Source organism: Pan troglodytes, chromosome X (genome assembly GCF_028858775.2).
Source record: "Pan troglodytes isolate AG18354 chromosome X, NHGRI_mPanTro3-v2.0_pri, whole genome shotgun sequence".
Classification (NCBI taxonomy): domain Eukaryota; kingdom Metazoa; phylum Chordata; class Mammalia; order Primates; family Hominidae; genus Pan; species Pan troglodytes.
In genome coordinates this window covers 3,636,734-3,658,139 of record NC_072421.2, presented here as the reverse complement: position 1 = coordinate 3,658,139, position 21,406 = coordinate 3,636,734, and the positions used below count along the sequence as shown (strand labels likewise).

At 38.5% G+C, this 21,406-nt stretch overlaps 2 protein-coding genes across 2 annotated transcripts in view; one reads left to right on the top strand and one right to left on the bottom strand.

Moving 5' to 3' along the window:
- Positions 1-1,306: 1,306 nt before the first annotated feature.
- Positions 1,307-1,880, top strand: LOC129138715 (small ribosomal subunit protein eS24-like). Its single transcript, XM_054676546.1, has 2 exons — positions 1,307-1,399; positions 1,707-1,880. Exons 1-2 carry the CDS (start codon positions 1,307-1,309, stop codon positions 1,878-1,880), a joined length of 267 nt encoding a protein of 88 aa, XP_054532521.1.
- Positions 1,881-2,109: 229 nt separating this feature from the next.
- ARSF (arylsulfatase F) overlaps positions 2,110-21,406 on the bottom strand; it is a 72,275-nt gene continuing 52,978 nt past the window's right edge. Inside the window, exons 8-11 of the mRNA XM_054676348.1 lie at positions 13,670-13,804; positions 10,969-11,131; positions 4,635-4,759; positions 2,110-2,713 (exon numbers count right to left, since the gene is read on the bottom strand). Coding sequence (XP_054532323.1) covers positions 2,331-2,713; positions 4,635-4,759; positions 10,969-11,131; positions 13,670-13,804 — 806 coding nt within the window. The 3' untranslated portion in view covers positions 2,110-2,330. The remainder of the gene's footprint in view (positions 2,714-4,634; positions 4,760-10,968; positions 11,132-13,669; positions 13,805-21,406) is intronic.

Genomic DNA, 21,406 nt, shown 5'->3' with positions numbered 1-21,406 from the left:
GTTTTCTTAAACCACCAAGTTTATGGTGATTTTTATGGCAGCTCTGGGCAATCTCACACAAGTGTTTATACCTAAATCATGAGGCTGAATTAAGAAGGAAATAAGAGACTTCATCAAAGCTCTGGCACATTCTGGGGGGATCAAAGCAGTGCTGCTCCGAGGTTGTTGATGACTACTTCTCTTTGCTTTCTAGAACCTGGCTGCTCACCACGCTGTCTTATCAGCTGTTGCTGAAATTTCCAGACTGCCAGGAGACCAATTGCTATGTCACTCAGTGCTAGCATGTGTGAAAAAAAAATATCCTGGGCCCCCAAAATGACTCAGGAAAACTCAAGCTGGAAACTGCTCAGGGCAAACCTGCCTCCCATTCTATTCAAAGTCACCCTTCTGCTCACTGAGATAGATGTATATCTGATCGCCTCTTTTGGAAAGGCTAAGCAGAAAGTCAAAAGAATGCAACTGTTTGTGTCTCACTGTCTGTGACCTGAAAGCCCCCTCCCACTTCAAGTCTTCCAGCCCTTACTTCAAGTGGTCCCGCCTTTCCAAAGCGAACCAGTGTACTTCTTACATATGTTGATTGATGTCTCATGTCTCCCTAAAGTGTACAAAATGAAGCTGTGCCCCAACCACCTTGGGCACATGTTGTCAGGACTTCTGGAGGCTGTGTCACAGGCGCGTCCTCAACCTTGGCAAAATAAACTTTCTAAGTTATCTGAGACTTGTCTCAGACTTTCTGGGTTCACACACGTTTTGCTGAATTATTGCACCACTCTTGATTCAATTTCTATCTGTTGTTGACAAACATAAACCCTTTTGGTTGGTTAGTGGCCACGTTTAGACTTGATCCTCTTAATGCACTGTTTAAATGCCTCGTATGTTGCCTCCTGATGACACAGGGCCTTATATTTAGAGCAAAGCAACTGAGCAGATGGCACAAGTGTCTGTAGGTGCTTGTTTTCTGGCACGGAAAGACACGTTTAGAAAATGGAAATTAGGCTTGATGCAGTGGCTCATGCCTATAATTCCAGCACTTTGGGAGGCTGAGGCAGGAGGATCACTTGGGGACAGGAGTTTGAGATGGGCCTGGGCAACATAGCAAGACCCATTCTCTACAAAAGAATAAAAAGAGCCGGGTGTGGTGGTGTGTGTCTGCAGTGCCACCTACTCCAGAGGCTGAACTGGGAGGATTGCTGTGGAGTCTTCAGTGAGTTATGATGGTGCCAGTGCCCTCAGCTGTCAACATGGATGACATAGTAACTATCTACACAGGAAGGTCATGAGCTACTGACTTCTTCAGAGGCAACAAATGGTCATCGATGTCCTTCACCCCAGGAAGGCAACAGCACCTAAGACAGATATTCAGGAAAAACTAGTCGAAATGGACAAGACCACACAGGATGTCCTGGTTTTTTGGTTGTTTTTGAAATGGAGTCTTGCTCTGTTGCCCAGGCTGGAGGGCAGTGGCGCAATCTTGGCTCACTACAACATCTGCCTCCCAGGTTCAAGCAATTCTCCTGCCTCAGCCTCCCCAGTAGCTGGGATTACAGGCATGTGTCACCACGCCTGGCTAATTTTTGTATTTTTAGTAGAGACAGGGTTTCATGATGTTGGCCAGGCTGGTCTCAAACTCCTGGCCTCAAGTGATCCCCCCACCCCAACCTCCCAAAGTGCTGGGATTATAGGAGTGAGCCCCCGTGCCCAGCCAGGATGTCCTCTTTGTATTCATATTCAGAATTCATTTTGGTGGTGGCAAGACAACTGGTTTTGGCACGATTTACAAATCTTCAGATTATGCAAAGAAAAATGAACCCAAACATAGACTTGCAAGACACAGCCCATGTGAGAAGAAAAAGACCTCAAGGAAACAGCAAATGGAATGAAAGAACAAAACAAAGAAAGTCAGGAAGACTGCAAAGGCCAGTGTTGGTGCTGGCGATAGGCAAGGTGGAGACTGGGTGAAAAACAGAAGAAGTAGCAATTCTGCAGTGACATTATCAGCAGCCATCGTGCGGATTTTTTTGTAAGAGAATTAGTAAATTATAAGCTTTCGGGAAATAAAACAAATTTCAATCAACATTTATCCACAGGAATCCAAAAAAAAGCAGCAAGTGGAACAACCAGTGGGCCTTTAATAATCTGGAATGGTAGATGAATTTATTGACTATTAAATGCACTCCTTGCCAACTTGAAAGCACCAAAGTTAGTGCTTCCTTTGGTAGCCTGATTGTAATTATCTCTTCTCGTTAGGACCAAAGGCTTCCTCTGGTAGCCTGATTGTAATTATCTCTTCTCGTTAGGACCAAAGGCTTCCTCTGGTAGCCTGATTGTAATTATCTCTTCTCGTTAGGACCCCGAGGCTGAGAGAGTTCCTCTTCCTTGTCACACAGACAAAATGGGAACACCCCACAGCAAGGCTTCAGCCACGTCCTGCCCTGATTCAGTTCTGAGAGTTGGTAGGTCACAGGCACGATGGTTTCCTGGTGTTCCTTCAGGGCGTTGGCCACCTTTTTAATCACAAAATCATGGAGGGGCTCTGTGGCAGGTGTCAGGGGTGTGGACTCTGAGGGGTCCCTGGAGAGATCGAAGAGCAGAGGGGGGTTGTGGTAGGTAACCTGTTCTCCGAAACATCTGCATAATGAGGTGACATAGCAGCCACCAGAAGCTGGTGGCTGGAATACCGGGGTCACATAGTGAGCCTTCCAAACTGACCCACCTGGAGGAGAAAAGAGAGACTCGTCAAATGATGCGCACTTCAGCCAGATCAAAGGAAGAAGTCCTAGTGTTCTATAGCAGGGGTCCCCAGTCCCCAGGCCACAAACTGATACCTGTTCGTGGCCTGTTAAGAATCTGGTCACACACAGGAGGTGAGTGGTTGGGGGAGAGAGCGAAGCTTTATCTCTGTATTTACAGCCATTCCCTATCGTTGGCATTATTGCCTGAGCTCTTCCTCCTGTCAGATATCAGTGGCTGCATCAGATTCTCATAAGAGCACGAGACCTATTGTGAACTGCGCATGCGAGGGATCTGGGTTGCAGGCTACGTATGAGAATCTAATGCCTGATGATCTGTCACTGTCTCCCATCACCCCCAGATGGGACCATCTAGTTGCAGGAAAGCAAGCTCAGGGCTCCCACTGATTCTACATGATGATGAGTTGTAGAATTATTTCATTATGTAATACAATGTAATAATGATAGAAATAAAGTGCACAATAAATGTCATGCATTTGAATCATCCCAAAACCATCCCCCACCCCAGTCTGCAGAAAAATTATCTTTTACAAAACTGGTCCCTGGTGCCAAAAAAGTTGGGGACTCCTGTTCTAAACACTGTAGAATAACTATAGTTAACAATAATATGTTACATAGTTACAAATAGCTAGAAGGAGGATATTCAATGTTCCCAACACAAAGAAATTATGCATGTTTGAGATGATGGATGTGCCAATTATTCTAATCTGATCGCTATGCATTGCCTATCTCAAAATATCACTAGATACCCCCAATTTTCATGTGCAATGTGTGCATATTATTATATGTGTGTCACTTTTTAAAAATTTAAAAAACTTCCAATTTCTGGGTCATAAACTCATTTTCTTCTAACACTTTTAATCTTACATTTTATCTTTAGTCTGCCTAGAATTGATTTTTATAAATGAAAGTTTAGCCATGACCACTTATGCCTACAAAATAACCTGCCCATAGAAGATATTCAATACATATTTTTTATCTCCAAAAAAAAAAAAAAAGAAAGAAAGAAAGCACATCAGAGGCATGCACCCAAGGTGCTGGCTTCTCTTGTCTTCTTCCATCTTCTCAAGGCTGGTTCTTGGGCTTCTTTTTGCCCACACGTCAATGCTAAATATTATGCAATCCTTACAACAAAACGAGAACATTAGAGTTCCCTGGTGAAATGATATACACATTTTCCAGCAGATATCAGTCCTGTTTCTAAAAATGTATATATATTTTTTGGTTTTGTTTTTGTTTGAGATGGAGTCTCACTCTGTCTTCCAGACTGGAGTGCAATGGTGTGATCTCAGCTCACTGCAACCTCTGCCTCCTGGGTTCAAGTGATTCTACCGCCTCAGCCTCCCAAGTAGCTGGGACTACAGGTGTGCACCACCATGCCTGGCTAATTTTTGTATTTCTTAGTAGAGACAGGGCTTTGCCATGTTTGCCAGGCTGGTCTCAAATTCCTGACCTCAAGTGATCTGCCCGCCTCGGCCTCCCAAAGTTCTGGGATTACAGGCGTGATCCACCACACCTGGCTAAAAATCTATGTTTCGTAAAAGTGTCTCCCTGACTTTATAGGCAAATCTTATGTTCATACATCTGTTTTCTTTATTAAAGTGTAATCGATAAGTAAAAATTGCATAGATTTTCCATGCACAATGTGATGTTTTAATGTATGTGCGACTGCTGAGATAATTAAGTGAAGCCAATTAGCATCTCCATTACCCCCGCCTGCCTTTCTGCAGAAGAGCAATTCTGAGAAACTTCTCCAAAAACATGTGTTCAGTGAGCCCTGGAATGAAAGGACCGGTCTAGAGAGGAAAGGAAGAATGCATTCAGGATACACCTGAGTGACCCTGCTCCTGGCAGGGAACAGGAAGCAACGGGTTGAGCACTCACTGTCGTCCTTGGGGATCCACCGCACGGCGTGCAGGTAGGAGCCACAGTAGTGGAAAAGGAATTCATGCTCCGAGTGCCTGACGTTGCCCTGCAGCAAGGGCATGAGGTCTCGGCCGTCAATGACCCTGCAGAGACACAGACAGTGCAGATAAGGAAAATGGGGAGAAGGGACGTTGGGTCCCAAGCTACCTGAAGGGTACTTGGTGAAGACTGCGTCATGCCTCAGGTCCAGAGGACAGCGTACTGAGTCTTTAGGAAAACTCATGCATGCTCTCTGGGAGATTACACTCCAGTGGACAAGAGAAGAAAGCTAAGTTCTGATCCTGAAATGATGAGGCCGAGGAATGTGACAATGCATGCCCCAAAGGCGAAAAGATCAGACAGCCTTGGTTGCGACACAGAGCTCTCCACAGCTCAGCAATTTATGGCAATTTCATAAATCTGAACTTCATTTGCAATTATATTGCTACCCTTTGAAAAAATTTTATGTAGTCACTAAAAAGTCATATACTTCTAATTTTATATGAGAAATGGAGTAAATGAACGCACAAACAGAAAACCAATCACCATGTTCTCACTTACAAATGGGAGCTAAACACTGGGTACACATGAACATGAACATGGGAACATTAGACATCGGGGGGCTCCAAAAAGCAGGAGGGAGGGAGGAGGGAAGGGTTGAAAAAGTACCCGTTGGGTACTGTGTTCACTGCTTGGCTGATAAATTTAATAGAAACCTCAGCATCACACAATATATCCAAATAACAAACCTGCACATGGGACCCTGAATCTAAACTAAAATGAATTTTAAAAATTTATATTATAAAATATATCTTATGCCTTGTATTAGAAAGCAATAATAATAAAACCTGCTTTGTAATGGGACACATAATAATACATCCCAGATAAGGATTTTTCTCTTTTATTTTTTTTGAGATGGAGTTTCACTCTTGTTTCCCAGGCTGGGGGCAGTGGTGTGATCTCTGCTCACCGCAACCTCTGCTTCCCGGGTTCAAGGGATTCTCCTGTCTCAGCCTTCCGAGTAGCTGGGATTACAAGCATGTGCCGCCACACCCAGCTAATTTTGTATTTTTAGTAGAGATGGGGTTTCTCCATGTCAGTCAGGCTGGTCTTGAACTCCCAACCTCAGGGGATCCACCCACCTCGGTCTCCCAAAGTGCTGGGATTATAAGCGTGAGCCACCGCGCCCAGCCAGGATTTTTTTTTCTTTCTTGGAGACAGAGTTTTGCTCTTGTTGCCCAGGCTGGAGTGCAATGGCACGATCTCGGCTCAATGCAACCTCCATCTCCCAGGTTCAAGCAATTCTCCTGCCTCAGCCTCCTGAGTAGCTGCGATTACAGGCGTGTGCCACCATGCCTGGCTAATTTTGTATTTTCAGTAGAGACGGGGTTTCACCATGTTGGTCAGGCTGGTCTCGAACTCCTGACCTCAGGTGACCCATCTGCCTTGGCCTCCCAAAGTGCTGGGAATACAGGTGTGAGCCACCGTGCCATGCCTAAAAAGGATCTTAAAAGAAATAAAACTATATTTACTATCAGATACAATGATTTCCTATGTTAATTATCACTGAAAAAACTGCCGGAAATAATGAGTAAGACTAGCAAGATCACACAATACAATAACAACTTTTAAAAATGTCTATATATTTACAATGAATAGCTGGGAATAGCTTTTTAGAGTATCATGTACTATAACATGAGAAAGCATGAAGTATTTAGGGATAGCATTTTTATGTGAAAAATTTGTATGAGAAAAGCCACAAAGCACCAAATAAGAGAAATAAATGGAGAAATGAACTATATTTATTGATTGGAAAATTCAAAGTTTTTTAAGACATCAATTTTCTGCAAATTGATCTATAGATTTAAAGCAATCTCAATCACAATTTCAGAAAGGTTTATGTTGAAAGGAAGAAACTTATTCCAAAATTTACATGGGAAAATAAAGATCCTAGAATGGTTTAAAATTTTTTGAAGAAGACAATAGTTTGAAGACTCACTACATAACTCCCAGATTTACTATAAAGCTAGACTAATTGAGACAGCGTAGTGTTGAAATAAGGGTTTCAATGGATCAATGAAATAGGAGAGTCCAGGAATTGACCAACACGAATACTGCTTTTCAACAAATGCTCAAAATAATTCAGTAGAGATAGGACTGTCTTTCAATAAATGACAGTAGACAAATTGGATATCCAAATGCAAGGAAAATAAATCTCAGCCTATACCTCAAGCCACATTAAAAAATTAACTCAATGTGGACCATAAGCCTAAATGTAAACCCAAAACTATAAAACTTCTAAGTGAAAACATAGGAGAAAATCACTGTGATCTTTTGATAAGAAAATTTTTTTTAAGTTTTGTCACAAAAATCACAAGTTATAAAAGAAAAAAAGATAAATTAGCCATTATCAAAATGTAAAACTTCTGCTTTTCAAATGGCAATGTCAAGAAAATAAACATGTGACCTCACTCCATTAGTGGGGAAAAAGAAGAAAAGAAAAAAATTAAAATATTAAATATCAATTTTAAAAAGTTTAGAGCATTAGAACACCATCCTGATTACTCTTTTAAACTTGATTACTCTAGCTTTATAGTAAATTTTGGAATTATGTAGTGAGTCTTCAAATGATTTTCTTCTTCAAAAAATTTTAGACTATTATATATTCTTTATTCTAGAAAATCCTATGAAATACTTTTGATCTGCAGTTGATTGAATTCGCAGATGCAGAACCTCTGAGTTCAGAGGGATGACTATTTGCTTCTACTCCACGGCTTGTCTTTTTCTTTTCTTTTAAACTTTCTTTTAAGTTCATATTTAATATTTTAATTTTTTCTTTCTTTTCTTTTTTTCTCCACTAATGGACTGAGGTCACATGTTTATTTACTTGATATTGACATTTGAAAAGCAGAAATTTTAAATTTTGATAATGACTAATCTATCACTTTTTTCTTTTATAGCTTGTGACTTTTTTGATAAATCTTAAAAAAATTATTTTCTTATCTGAATATTACAATGATTTTCTCCTATGTTTTATTTAGAAGTGTTATAATTTTGGGTTTACATTTAGGCTTATGGTCCTTTTAGGGACGGTCTTGTCTGTACTGAATATGTACAGACTTTTTCTCGTCATTATTCCCTAAAGGATACAATATTAACAACTATTTTATGTGGCATTTACATACATTGTATTAGGTATTATGAGTAATCAAGAGATGATTTAATATATACAAGAGGATGTGTGTAGGTAATATGCAAATACTACAGTATTTTACATCAGGGACGGGAGCATCTGGGTATTTTGGTATCCACGTGAGGTCTTGAGACCAACCCCCCATGGATACCAAGGGACAGCTGTATTGGTAAACCACATACCTGATAAGTCATTTTTTCCCAACACTTTGATAAACCATTGCATCCTCAGATTCCCGTGTTTCTACACATTAATGGTGTCCTCTGTTTTATCTTTACTTTTCTTTTTTGTCTATTCTACACTCTTGTTCAGGATCTCTGGTTATAAATCTGTCCATCTCTATTTTTGGTTGTAATTTGCTTTATCTGTTTTGTGTGATGAGGTGGTGAAACAAATTGTGTTAATTCTAAAAATAAATAACTATTTGGCTTTTACAGTATTAGCAGCCTTCATTTCTGTACAGGTGAGAGCCGCTTTTGAGTTCTTCTTGTTGATTTCATTGTGTTGGGGATTGAAGCAGACAGGAGAGAGGTATCCACAGGCCCTCATGATGCTGGTGTCATAGACAGTGAGCCTGATACTGTGAATTTGCTGTTTGTTCCCTTCTACGTAGTACAGCTATTCTCTATTAGCAAGGACATATTTAACTGGTCAATGCACATGCCAAAGAAGTCATGAATTCAAAGAAAGAGGCTTGGGAGAACCAAGCATAGGAATAACCAAAAAGTCAACCTGATGAGTAGTACCCGGCACGCCAACCTGTACGTGAAGCTGAGGTTAGGTCTCCCACCACAGTGCCTTAGTCATCTCCGCGATATTCTTCCACTTCCCGTTTAACTACAAAGATGGTGCGTCCTCTGAGGACTTAGCCTATGGCTAGTGGAGTCATGGTTGCAGGCAGGAAAGGACAGCTGTACTATACATCTTATCAAGGACACCAAACTCATAACCCTAAACCCCTGACCAAATGAGCATGTAATCTCATGGCGCCGAATGCACTGGAGTGATGAGTGACTCCAATCAACTCGTTCTTCTTTTTAACGTGAGGACAACGGCTGGAACTTGGCAGCAGTTGCCTTCCACCCTCATGCAACGTAACAATATTGTGCCTGGACATTTGCCGTCTCCCTAACAGGCTGTTGGGCTATGTGGAACGACAGACTTCTTAAAACAACTATTTCTAAATGGTAGAACAGGAAAGCTGGGCTTCTCCATAGTTTTTTGATAGGTTCTTTTTGCAATAACTTCACAGTGGTTTTTAAAATATTTTTTCTGGGCTGGACATGATGGCTCATACCTGTAAATCCCAACACTTTGGGCGGTTGAGGAGGGAGGATCACTTGAGGTCAGGAGTTCAAGACCAGCCTGGCCAACATGGCGAAAACCCATCTCTACAAGACATACAAAAATTACCCAGGCGTGGTGGCCGGTGCCTGTAGTCCCAGCTACTGGAGAGGCTGAGGCAGGAGAATTACTTGAACCCGGGAGGCAGAGGTTGCAGTGAGCTGAGATCGTGCCACTGCACTCCAGCCTGGGCAACAGAACGAAACTCTGTCTCAAAAATAAAATAAATAAAAATAAAGAATAAAATATTTTTTCTTTCCTGTGTTAGCATCATCAATGACTAACTTCTTTCCAGGCAGAAAATAAAAATGTCTTCATCTAAAGTTCAGTCCCGAAAATTATAAAATAAATTCCAGCCTTAGTGTGTTGATACAGATATCTGCTAGCATCAAACATAAATTTTTAAATATTAGAAAGGCAAACTTGGGGATGTGTCTTGATTAGTTCTTGATAGTTTGTTTTTTAGTAAGTTAACCATGACTTCTAAAATATTTTTCTTTTCTGTATTAGTGCCAACAGAACCTATTTCTTCAGAAATAGATTAGCTTTGTTACGTGAAGAAAGAAATATTACAAGAACTCTGTGGGCTTGGAGGAGAGACATAGCTGCGGTTCTAACCCATCTGGATTCCCTTGCAGAGCTGTGATCAATGAACTGTCAATCAATCAGCAGCAAACCTACCTAGGCTGGTTGCTGCCGGGGAATGGAGCAATGTAGTATGAACGATCTCCTTTTGAAGAAATTCAAAGTATTCATGATAGAGTTCAAAGCATCCTCAAACATCTTACCTTCTTCTCAGTCTTCCAGATCTTTCACACCAGAGACTAGGATTATTTTTCCCTTTCTTATAGAGATGAGTGAGTTTTACCTACCATGTCTTCATCTCCAAAGCTTCCTGTCTCCATCTTTCTCTCAATTGAAAATGTTAAAGTATCTAAGATGGTCCGCATTAGATTAGTATCTAAGACTGGTCTCTGATACTTGTTCAGGACCTCTGGTTATAAATCTGTCCATCTCTATTTTCGGTTGTAATTTGCTTTATCTGTTTTGCGTGGTGAGGTGTTCCTCAGAAAACCAAAAATAGAGCTACCATGTGATCCAGAAATCCAACTACTTGGTATACACCCAAAAGAAAAGAAATCAACAGATCAAAGGAATAGCTGCATTTCCATGTTTATCGCAGCACTCTTCACAATAGCCAAGCTATAGAATCAACCTAACCACCTATCGGCAGACAAATTAACTTTTTAAAAAGTGTTATATATGCACAAGGGAATACTATTCACCCCTAAAAAAGAAGGAATTCCTGTCATTTGCAGCAACATGAATGGAACTGGTGGCCATTATGTTAAGTGAAATAAGCCAAGCCCAGAGAAAGGCAAACATCACATCTTCTCACTCAGTGTGGGAGCTAAAAATAAATAATAGTGAATCTTAGGAAGATAGAAAGTAGAATAGTGATGACCAGAGGGGAGAGATGAGAGGAAAATGAAGGGGAAAAAAAGAAAATAAGTATGTTTATTACCACTGAACTGTATACTGAAAAATGGTAAAGATGGTAAATTACATATGTATATTTTACCTCAATAGAAAAAAAGAAAAGACTGGTCTCTTCTGAAAAATGCTGAATAGACACAGTCATATAGGAAGGTAAAACTGTGTAGATACTAGGGAAAAAGTGGGTCTGCCAGGATAGAGTCAGTCTCCTTGTTCTGAATCTTCTGAGAAGGAAGAAGGGTGAAAATAAGCTCTTGTTAACAGTTTATATGACATCACCTGTCCTGAGGGAGACTTCCTCCTGACACTGATGCGACAGTTGGTAAAATATCCATTAAACTTGTAGGTTCCTTAATCAACCGTCCAGCTGGTACCTTTCCAGGCCATCGGACAATTCCTGGGACGCGGATTCCACCTTCCCAGCCCCCCATGCCTTTTCCACCTATAAGACAATGCAATTAAGTTCAATTATTGTGCCTAGTTAAAATAGTCACTGTATTGAATGTATTTAAAAGGTAAGCTAGTATCAAAAGAGATCACATTTGTATAATGTCTACTCTATGTAGAGTCCTAGTGGGGTAAGTAGTGCACGTCTACAGAATTATATTTTCCTGTGCTGCTGGTAGGTTTTTGATTAAATAACTAAGCATATGTAATATTGGACATTTACATTCTATTTGCATGGCTATTTTCTCTACTTAAAGTGTTCTTATCTCAAATATACACCTACTTCATTTCCAACCTCCCTCATACCTTTGCTCAAAGTAACTTCCTATATTTTTTTAAATTAATATTTTTCTTGTATCCAGCCCCCAATTTTATGGAACTCACAGTAACCTCAATGAGGCGTGCCTGAACATTTTATTTGAAATGGCAGTCCCACCCCAGAATTCTTTACTCTCGTGTTTTTTTCATATTTACAGCCACCTTCTAATATGCCGTATTATTTATTTATTTTATTTTATTTTCTGCTGTGCCTCCCTCCAGTAGGATATAAACTCCATGAAGACGAGGATTTCTGCCTATTTTGCTCACTGTTGATTCATGCACCTTGAAAACAAATGGAATACTATGGACATATGGTAACTTATTGTCCACATCAAGGTATTATTGAGAATAAAAGCAGAAAGTTGTCTTAATTATACCAAGATGACGGGCATACACCAGGATTTCCAGGGGGAAATTAGGAGAAATGGCCACTGTCCTGTGTTAATTGACTCTTATTTTATTAAGTTAATCAGAGTAAAATCTACATTATGTCATGGCATGCTGAAAAGTTAATTTCTTTTTTTATGAGATGGAGTCTCGCTCTGTTGCCAGGCTGGAGTGCAGAGGTGCTATCGCGGCTCACTGCAACCTCCGCCTCCTGGGTTCAAGTGATTCTCCTGCCTCAGCCTCCTGAGTAGCTGGGACTACAGGTGTCCGCCACCATGCCCAGCTAATTTTTGTATTTTTAGTAGAGATGGAGTTTCACCATGTTGGCCAGATGGTCTCGATCTCTTGACCTTGTGATCCGCCTGCCTCAGCCTCCCAAAGTGCTGGGATTACAGGCGTGAGCCAAAAATTTTTAAAAACAGTTCCCATAAGCAAACATACAATGTCTAACATGCACACGCATGCTTATAGCAGTGCAATTCTCAATTGCAAAGATATGGAACCAGCCTAAGTACCCATCAACCAACAGGTGGATAAAGAAAACGTGGTGTACATACACCATGGAATTCTACTCAGCCATAAAAATAAATGAAATAATATCTTTTGCAGTAACTTGGATGGAGCTGGAGGCCATTATTCTAAGTGAAGTAACTCAGGAATGGAAAACCAAACAGCCTGTTTTCACTTATAAGTGGGAGCTAAGCTACAAGAATGCAAAGGCATAAGAATCATATAATGGGCTCTGGTGACTTTGGGGAATGATTGGGAGTAGGCTGAGGAAAAAAATACTACATATTGGGAACAGAGTACATGCTCAGATGACGGTGCACTAAAATCTCAGAGATCACCACTAAAGAACTTATCTATGTAACCAAAAACCACTTGTAGCCCCAAAACTACTGAATTTTTTTTTTAAATAGAATGTCTATAATAATTTCCACTAAGGATTTGTTTTGGGTCCTAAGTGCACACTTTAGTGCTACACGCTCTAAAGAGTACACATTCATACCCTCTGCAAGATGGAGGCAGAGCCTTTACCTCATTCATACAGAAATTATAATTTCCTACCGAATCCAAGACTGTGGAATCTGTAGTTGCATGAATAACAACGTATCTTCCTCTAGAAAATACTTTAAAATCTCTCTCAAGACATATGATAAAATATACTCGACATTTTCCAGATAATTATCTTTTTTCTTTTTCCCTTTTTAATCCTCATTTCACAAATGAAGATAATATTCTAACATCAGGTTACACATTATAGACCTGGCCAATGTAGTAGCTTATGGACCTATTTTGTGGACTAAATGTTACAGCAGGACATAAAATCAGTATATGTGAATTTAATCATGAAACCCAAGACAGGCTTGTCTACTTTCTATGCTATACTATATCCTTGGAAGAGAGTGTCGAAGACTTCTTAATGATGAAGGATCCCTGGTTTCTGATCTCTGTTCTCTAGGAATCACACTCCCCCTCATTTAATCTCTCAATAATCTCATAAACGGAATGAATGAGTGGATATTTCTTTAAAGACCCCATAAAAGCATCTGCTTGTGCTAACTCCTCATAATTTGATAGGGTTGTCAGAAAGGCATATTTCTAGATGCTCCCTCTACATACATGGCTTCCTTCCACAGAAATGTTAACAAATGTAAGACCAATTTTCTTGACCTTGGTCCGATACTTCATTTTACTAAGAGTCAAATTAAACAAACTTGTTCAGTTTTTCAGGCCTCATTCCTTTGTGTCATGGGCTTTAATTATAACAACCACAAAAAAGCTTATTCACCACCAGATCACTTGCATGAGTTCCTCTCCTCACCTTTGTATATTCCATTCCATCCACCAAGTTGGGCATGCCCTCGCCTAGCTTCCAAATGCCCTCCGTGATCTGATGTAAAGTAGACAAAGGTGTTGTTCCTTAGGCCAAAATCATCGATAGCATCAAGAATCTTGCCTAAAATAATATACAAGAGACAAGTAAAAATAATGACATTATGAGGTATTTCACCCCTAAGTCAAATGGGCATGAGCTATCTAAAGGAAAACAAGGATGGTGTGACCCTATGTCAAAAGCCACAAAAGAAAAGAAATGTGCATTAACAGTTTAAATTGACAAACCATTGAAAGAGAAAAAAACTGAGAGTCAGGCTGGGCGCGGTGGCTCATGCCTGTAATCCCAGCACTTTGGGAGGCTGAAGTGGGTGGATCACAAGGTCAGGAGTTCAAGATCAGCCTGGCCAAGATGATGAAACCCTGTCTCTACTAAAAACACAAAAATTAGCCGGGCATGGTGGCACAGGCCTGTAATCCCAGCTACTCAGGTGGCTGAGGCAGAGAATTGCTTACACCCGGGAGGCAGAGGTTGCAGAGAGCTCAGATCGTGCCACTGCACTCCAGCCTGGGTGACAGAGTGAGACTCATCTCAAAAAAACAAAAAACAAAAAAACAAAAAACTGAGAGTCCAAAATTTTTAAGAAATAAAAGATGACCTGCTTTAAGAAAAAAATATTATGGCAATACAAATGAACATCAGTTGCTACTGGTATCATTTAAAAGGACAAATTCTCCTTGATAATTTCCTTCATGCAGAATGAAAACATTAAACAGAGAAATACAGTTTTTCCCATTGGATATGAAACGAAGGACTGTAGTGGTATTCTGACTGATGTTGCACAGAATGGCAGTCACGGTTTATGCAACCTCTCTGCTCACGGAAGGCAGACATTGTTACAGAATTTGAGGAGACAGAGGCAAGAATAAGACACTCCCACTGTTGGGTTCACATAATTTATTTGATATATTCTTGCAGATGATTTAGATAACTAATTCTTTAACCATTTTCCCTTCCCTTCTTATTTGATATTTTAAATAGAGAATAGGATGACTAGGTTGGGAGAATTAGACTCAATGGGCAAGTTAAAAGAGGAAGAATGTATTCAAAATAAACCACATTTCCAATCATTTTTATAGGAAAATAGCTAAATTCCTAGAGTTCTCAAACCCAGTCTGTATTATGCATAATTATGAAAAAGCTTATTAGTCTCAAACGTGTCTAATTCTATGTGTTCTACTGTTGGTTATCTCAGATAACATTACATTAACATTCCTAAAGTACTATACCTTAGAAATTTTCTTCTAGAGCCAAGGCACACAAGTAAGGGCAAGTTAAGAAGAATTTATATTTTAAAATACTTTTAAAAATTTACCACAATACTTTTAGCAAAAATCGCACTGAAAATTGATCCAAGAGAAAATGATCAATGGATGCTAAACCTGGCATTGAATGTTTGATAAGAACCAAAATATTGGCTTCATCTCAAAGTATCTCCCATAAAATAGTTAAAAATCTCAAATTATTAAGTAATGACAAAATAAGTAACTTTACAGTGGAGAAAACTGGAAGACACCATTTAATCAAGAGATGAAGAATTTTATAACCATTGTTGGGGCTAATTCACTTACTTGTCTACTGGATTGAGAACACACCATCACTTCCACTTCCATTGAAGGAAATGTCAAACCAACCCAATTCAAGGGACATTCTAGATGATACCCGGTCTTTATTCTCAGAAAATGTCAAGGTCTTTGAATTCAAGAAAGAATAAAGATTGCTCAGTCTTTGTCCAGATCAGAGGAGTTTAAACAGATACAACAAGAAAATCCATGGACCAGAACAGAAAGAGGGTAGAGGAAGTAGGGGTTTTGTTGGTTGGTTTTTGTTTGTCCATTGGTTTTGCTTGCTGTGTATAAATTTTCTTTTGAGGACAGGTGGAGAAGTTTGGCTGGGATTTGTGAATTAAATCCTAAGAATCCACCCATGTTAATTTCCCGATTTTGATGATTCGCAGTGATGATGTAGGAGAATGTCTTTGTTTTAGAAAATACACACTAAAGTTTCTAAATGTAATGAACATCATATCTGCATCTTATTCCCAAATATTCAGAAGCATAAGAAACATGTGGAGGTGGAAGAGAGAAAGAGAGAGAGAGGAAGAAAGAGGATGATCAAGAGAAAGGAAGAGGGGCGAGAGAAGATATATTTGATAAATTGCTAACAATTGGGAAAGATGGGTGAAGGGGACACGGGAGTTGTTTTTACTCTTCTTGCTACTTTTCAGTAAATAGTGAAAAGTAGCAAGAAAAAACAACAAGGCTAATATTTTTCTGATTATAAAAATACAAAATAGCTTGGGAAATATAAAAAAATAAAGAAAATTATAAGGAGGAAAATAAAGACCACCAATTTCCTGCCCCATTGCCATTTGACTATTTAAAAAAAATTGTTACATACTGTATTAGTCTGTTTTCACGATGCTAATAAAGACATACCTGAGACTGGGTAACTTATAAAGAAAAAGAAGTTTGATGGAATCACAGTTCTACGTGGCTGGGGAGGACACACAATCAAGATGGGAGGTGAAAGGCACATCTTACACGGTGGCAGACACGAGAGAATGAGAGCCAAGCAAAAGGAGTTTCCCCTTATAAAACCATCAGATCTCATGAGACTTATTCACTACCATGAGAACACTATGGGGGAAACTGCCTCCATGATTCAATTATCTCCCACCAGGTCCCCCCCACAACATGTGGGAATTATGGAAGCTACAATTCAAGATGAGATTTGGGTGGGGACACAGCCAAACCATATCACATACTCTTGTAGATGCATCTCTCTCTATTTGGGTTGATATTGTATGCACAGTTTTCAACTTGCTTTCTTCATCCAATATTATTTCTCGGAAAATCTTCGTGTTAAAAAATTATTCAAGACTGGGCATCATGGCTCACACCTGTAATCCCAGCAATTTGGGAGGGCAAGGAAGGAGGATCCCTTGAGCTCAGGTATTTGAGACCACCCTTGTCAACACAGTGAGACCCTGTCTCAATTAAAAAAAAAAATTTAAAAAATTATATGTACAATTTAATGGCTGGAAAAGTGTCCATTGTGTGTGTGTGTGTGTGTGTGTTGTGTGTGTGTGTGTATATATATTTTTTATTTTGAGATGGAGTTTTGCATTTGTTACCCAGGCTGGAGTGCAATGGCACGATCTCAGCTCACTGCAACCTCCGCTTCGCAGGTTCAAGCATTTCTCCTGCCTCAGCTGCAGGCATGCGCCACCACACCCAGCTAATTTTGTATTTTTAGTAGAGACAGGATTTCTCCATGTTGGTCAGGCTGGTCTCGAACTCCCGACCTCAGGTGATCTGCCTGCCTCAGCGTCCCAAAGTGCTGGGATTACAGGCGTGAGCCACCACACCTGGCCTAAACAATTTATGATACTTTATTTTTAAGTACTATAAATTATTTAACCATTTTACTGTTGTTCACTATTCTGGTTAATTTTCATACTTTGCCATAATTTAAAATGCCATAATGAACAACTTTTGGCATTAATAATAGTTCATTTTCTCAATTCCTCATCAGTATCTAATGTTTGATAGGTGATTATGGTACATTATGAATGATCATGAGTTTCCTCCTGTGTCCACTCTAATATTTGTACTTTTAATCTGTAAAAGATGTTTAAAATTTTGCTGATATTTTTGGAAGGAATTATGTGTTTCCATTATTGATTTATAAGAACTCTTTATTTGTCAAGCAGTTAAAACAATGTCATGTTGTTGCTAATATTTCCTCAGTGTGCATAGGGCCTTTAGTCATGCTACTTATCAGATAACCTTTTGCTATTACTAACACTATACCTCATCCAGATGTAAATTTACTGTTTAACTATAGCTTCTTCCAATTTTTGTTTTGTTTCACTCAATGTCCTTAATGTGTATGGAAAAGCATGCTAATTGAATTGGTAATGGTTTTTCCTAAACTAACTCTGTGAATTTCCTTGGGCTGCTGAAACAAATTAGTACAAATGAGGTGGCTTAAAACAACAAACATTTATTCTTTCACAGTTCTGGGGGCCAGATGTTCAAAATCAATGTGTTGACAGAGTCACTCTCTCTCTCTGAAGTTTCTAGGGGAGGACCTTTCCTTACCTCTTCCTCACTTCAGACAGTTGGCATCAGTCCTTAGCCTTCCTTGGCATGTAGCAGCCTCATCCTAATTCACCATATCGGATTAGGACCCACCCCCAATGACCTCATCTTAACTTGATTCCACCTGCAACGACCCTATTTCCAAATAAGATCCCATTCTCACATACCTTGGATTATGACTTGAACATACCTTTTTGGGGGATGTAAGTCAACTCATAACACAAACTTTCCCCAACACCTTTCACCCCTGCCACCTTGATTTAAAAACTTTATTGTACCGAATGTAATGTCCTTCTCTTTCCCAGACCTGCTCTAAGGCTATTATTTTCTGCTTCATTGATCTAAAAGTCAAATCTTGTATTTCTGCGTTTTAATTTTTGTAGTTATCTTTTTGATAGCATTTCTTATGATCACAGAAGTGTTTCTTGATGTTTTCTACCAAAGACTTTCTCATCAGATGTTTCTGGAAAGTTTATTTCCTATCAGTTTATTCAGTGTGTATTTCATCATCACCTCTATAATGACCACTCCCCAGAGAACAGTAATTAATGCTCTAATCAGAGCTACCTTAGCCTTCAATATTAACTTTGAAATAACTAATACATGTATACAATCCACTCTTCCTTTCCATGTATTCAAGTTTTCTTTCATGAGTCAGCTTCGAGATACTCATTTACTGCTTGAAAAATTATTTCTAAATATTTTAGTTATTGACATTGGAGCTATAATGAATAGTAGCTGGTGATCCATTGTATCTTGAAATGCATTATTTTTAACAAAAAGAAAACGTCTTAATTTTGGTGCATATACCCAACAGAGAAACACTGTAGACTTCATATATATGTATAACTAATATATTTTTATATATAGCTAATATATTTATGTATAGCTAATATATAAATGTAACTAATTATACTATTGGACTAATACTATACTAACATATACTATACAAAAACAAATGTGTTTATTATATTATATATCAATCTTTAGAACATATATACTACATAACATGTAGTATATATGTATTTATGTATATAATAAAAATGTTTTATAAGTTATATTGTTAAATATATATAAAATATAGATAATATTAACAGCATGATATATAACATGTATATAGTTAACTACATATACATGTATATAGTTAGGTAATACTAGAAAGCATGCAAGAATTTTCCTGGCTACTATCTAATTAATGCATATCTTATAAGTCTCTCAAAATGTTAAGAATTAAAATATTCAAAGCGTCAGTCAACATTATGCTTAAAAGTAAAAATTGAAACTATTTCATTAATACCAGAAAAATAAGAATATTTTTGTCATTATGTAACTTATTTTTGTACATAACCTGACTAATGCAATTAACATTAAAGTTAAATACATACTTTAACACATAAAATACAAACTTAACATTAAATGTAGTGAACATAACTATGTTGGAAACCCCAGAAAGTTTAATAAAACCTCTATGGTACTGATGTATACATGTACATAATATATAACATGCATAGCATAATTGTGATATATATACGATAGAACCATATAATATATTAAAATCTAATAATTGTATATTAATGATATGTTTATATTATATATGAACATAATAATATAACAATGTATATAAGTAATATAACTATAATATAAATTATATGTAATATAATTTTATTATAATATCATATGTCATCTATGTGCTGATATGTGTTTTATTAAACTCTAGGGTTTTTAGCATAGGCAATTCTGTTCTTTACAAATAATATTAAATTACTTTGAGTTGTTTGTATTCTTAATATTATTCAATTATATTCAATTATTCTATTTATATCTTAAAATTTAGAGAGATTACATAGTGGCCATGGAAATGATTATTTCTGAGACAGGATTTTGCTCTGTCACCCAGGCTAGAGTGCAGTGGTGCAATCGTGGCTCACTGCAGCCTCAAACTCCTGGGCTTAAATGATCCTCCCACATCAGCCTCCAAAGTAGCAGGGATTACAACCATGAAAATGATTCATACCTTTCTAACATCAACTGAAATAAATAAATAAATATAGAAATTATATGCTACAGAAATACATAATATATATTCATTATATATGATAAAACTTTCAAATTATTAATACTAATATGTATAACAAATAATATAAATATATATAATATAAAGGGTTAAGTTATATTTTATATATGTATCTCACATATTGCATATAAATTATATATATATATATATGACATAGAAATACATGTTTACAGCCTCCTTTGCAGTTCTGCCCTGTCCAGGGTTGCTGCCCAAGCTGTGTTGCTGTCCACAGACAGGCCTGCCCTGGGATTCCACCACTCACAACTGTCTGTACAACAGGCTCAGCCAAGACCCTCATCCTTGTCTCATCTCCTGCTGATAAGGCCATTTCTCCTACTCATTTTTGCACATTTTACTTTCTTATCTGCATTCTTGAGAAACCTGCTCTTCAGATCCAAGCTGATGGACTCTTGCCCATGCAGAAATGCATGACTCATTTGGCATCAGAGATTTTCCCCTGGGTGGGGCAAGGGTGGTATCTCCAATGAAAGCCTCTCGCTGGGCTCGAAGGAAGCAGGAAGCCAGGTTGGGGGAAGTTTTTGGAGTTTTTCTGACTCCTGTGAAATGACAGTCTGTAGGAGTCTAACGGGGCTACCGGAGACTACAGAGAAGAATGTAGCTCTCCTTCTTCATCATTCAACATGACTTCTTTGCCCTGCATAAGAGGTAACTGAGCTAGGGAGTAAGAGCTTTGGAGCCCAACCCTGGCTTATCTCCAGGAGCAGCCACCAAAGGCCACATACTTTTGCCTCCTTCTCTGTGAATGGGGATAAACATGATGATGAAGATGATACTCGTCTCCGGGGATGTTGTGGGGATTCATCCAGAATACACTGGTAACAGTGCATGGCCCATAGGAAGTATCACTTTTAAAAGTGTTTATTATACCAGCTGGAAAGGCTACTATTAGGTTGGTGCAAAAGTAATTGAGGTCTTTGTCATTACTTTCAATGTATCCATCTATAATCTATCAATCTATCGTTACTTTCAATGACAAAGACCTCAGTTACTTTTGCACGAACCCAATAAGTCAAAAAAATAAAAGAGGAACAGATGCTGGTGAGGCTGCAGAGAAGATGCAACACTTATATACTATCGTTTGGAATATAAATTGGCTCAGCCACTGTGGAAAGCACTTTGGAGATTTCTCAAATAACTTAAAACAGAACTACCCTCTGACCCAGCAATCCCATTACTGGGTATCTACCCAAAGGGAAATAAATCATTCTACCAAATAGACACAGGCACTTGCATGATTATCATACTATTCACAATAGCAAAGACATAGAACCAATCTACATGGATAAAGAAAATGTGGTACAGATGCACCATGGAATACTATGCAGCCATAAAAAAGAACAAAATCACATCCTTTGCAGTAACATGGAAACAGCTGGAGGCTATTGTCCTAAGCAAATTAACACAGAAAAAGAAAACCAACTACCACATGTTCTCATAAGTGGGAGTTAAACATTGGGTACTCAT

Excerpts from the sequence above, each read along its gene's own strand:
- LOC129138715 (XM_054676546.1), top strand. The coding sequence starts at position 1,307 with ATGGTCATCGATGTCCTTCACCCCAGGAAGGCAACAGCACCTAAGACA. Across the intron at positions 1,400-1,706 it reads TGGACAAGACCACACAGGAT|GATGTCCTCTTTGTATTCAT; the intron begins GTCCTGGTTTTT and ends GTGCCCAGCCAG.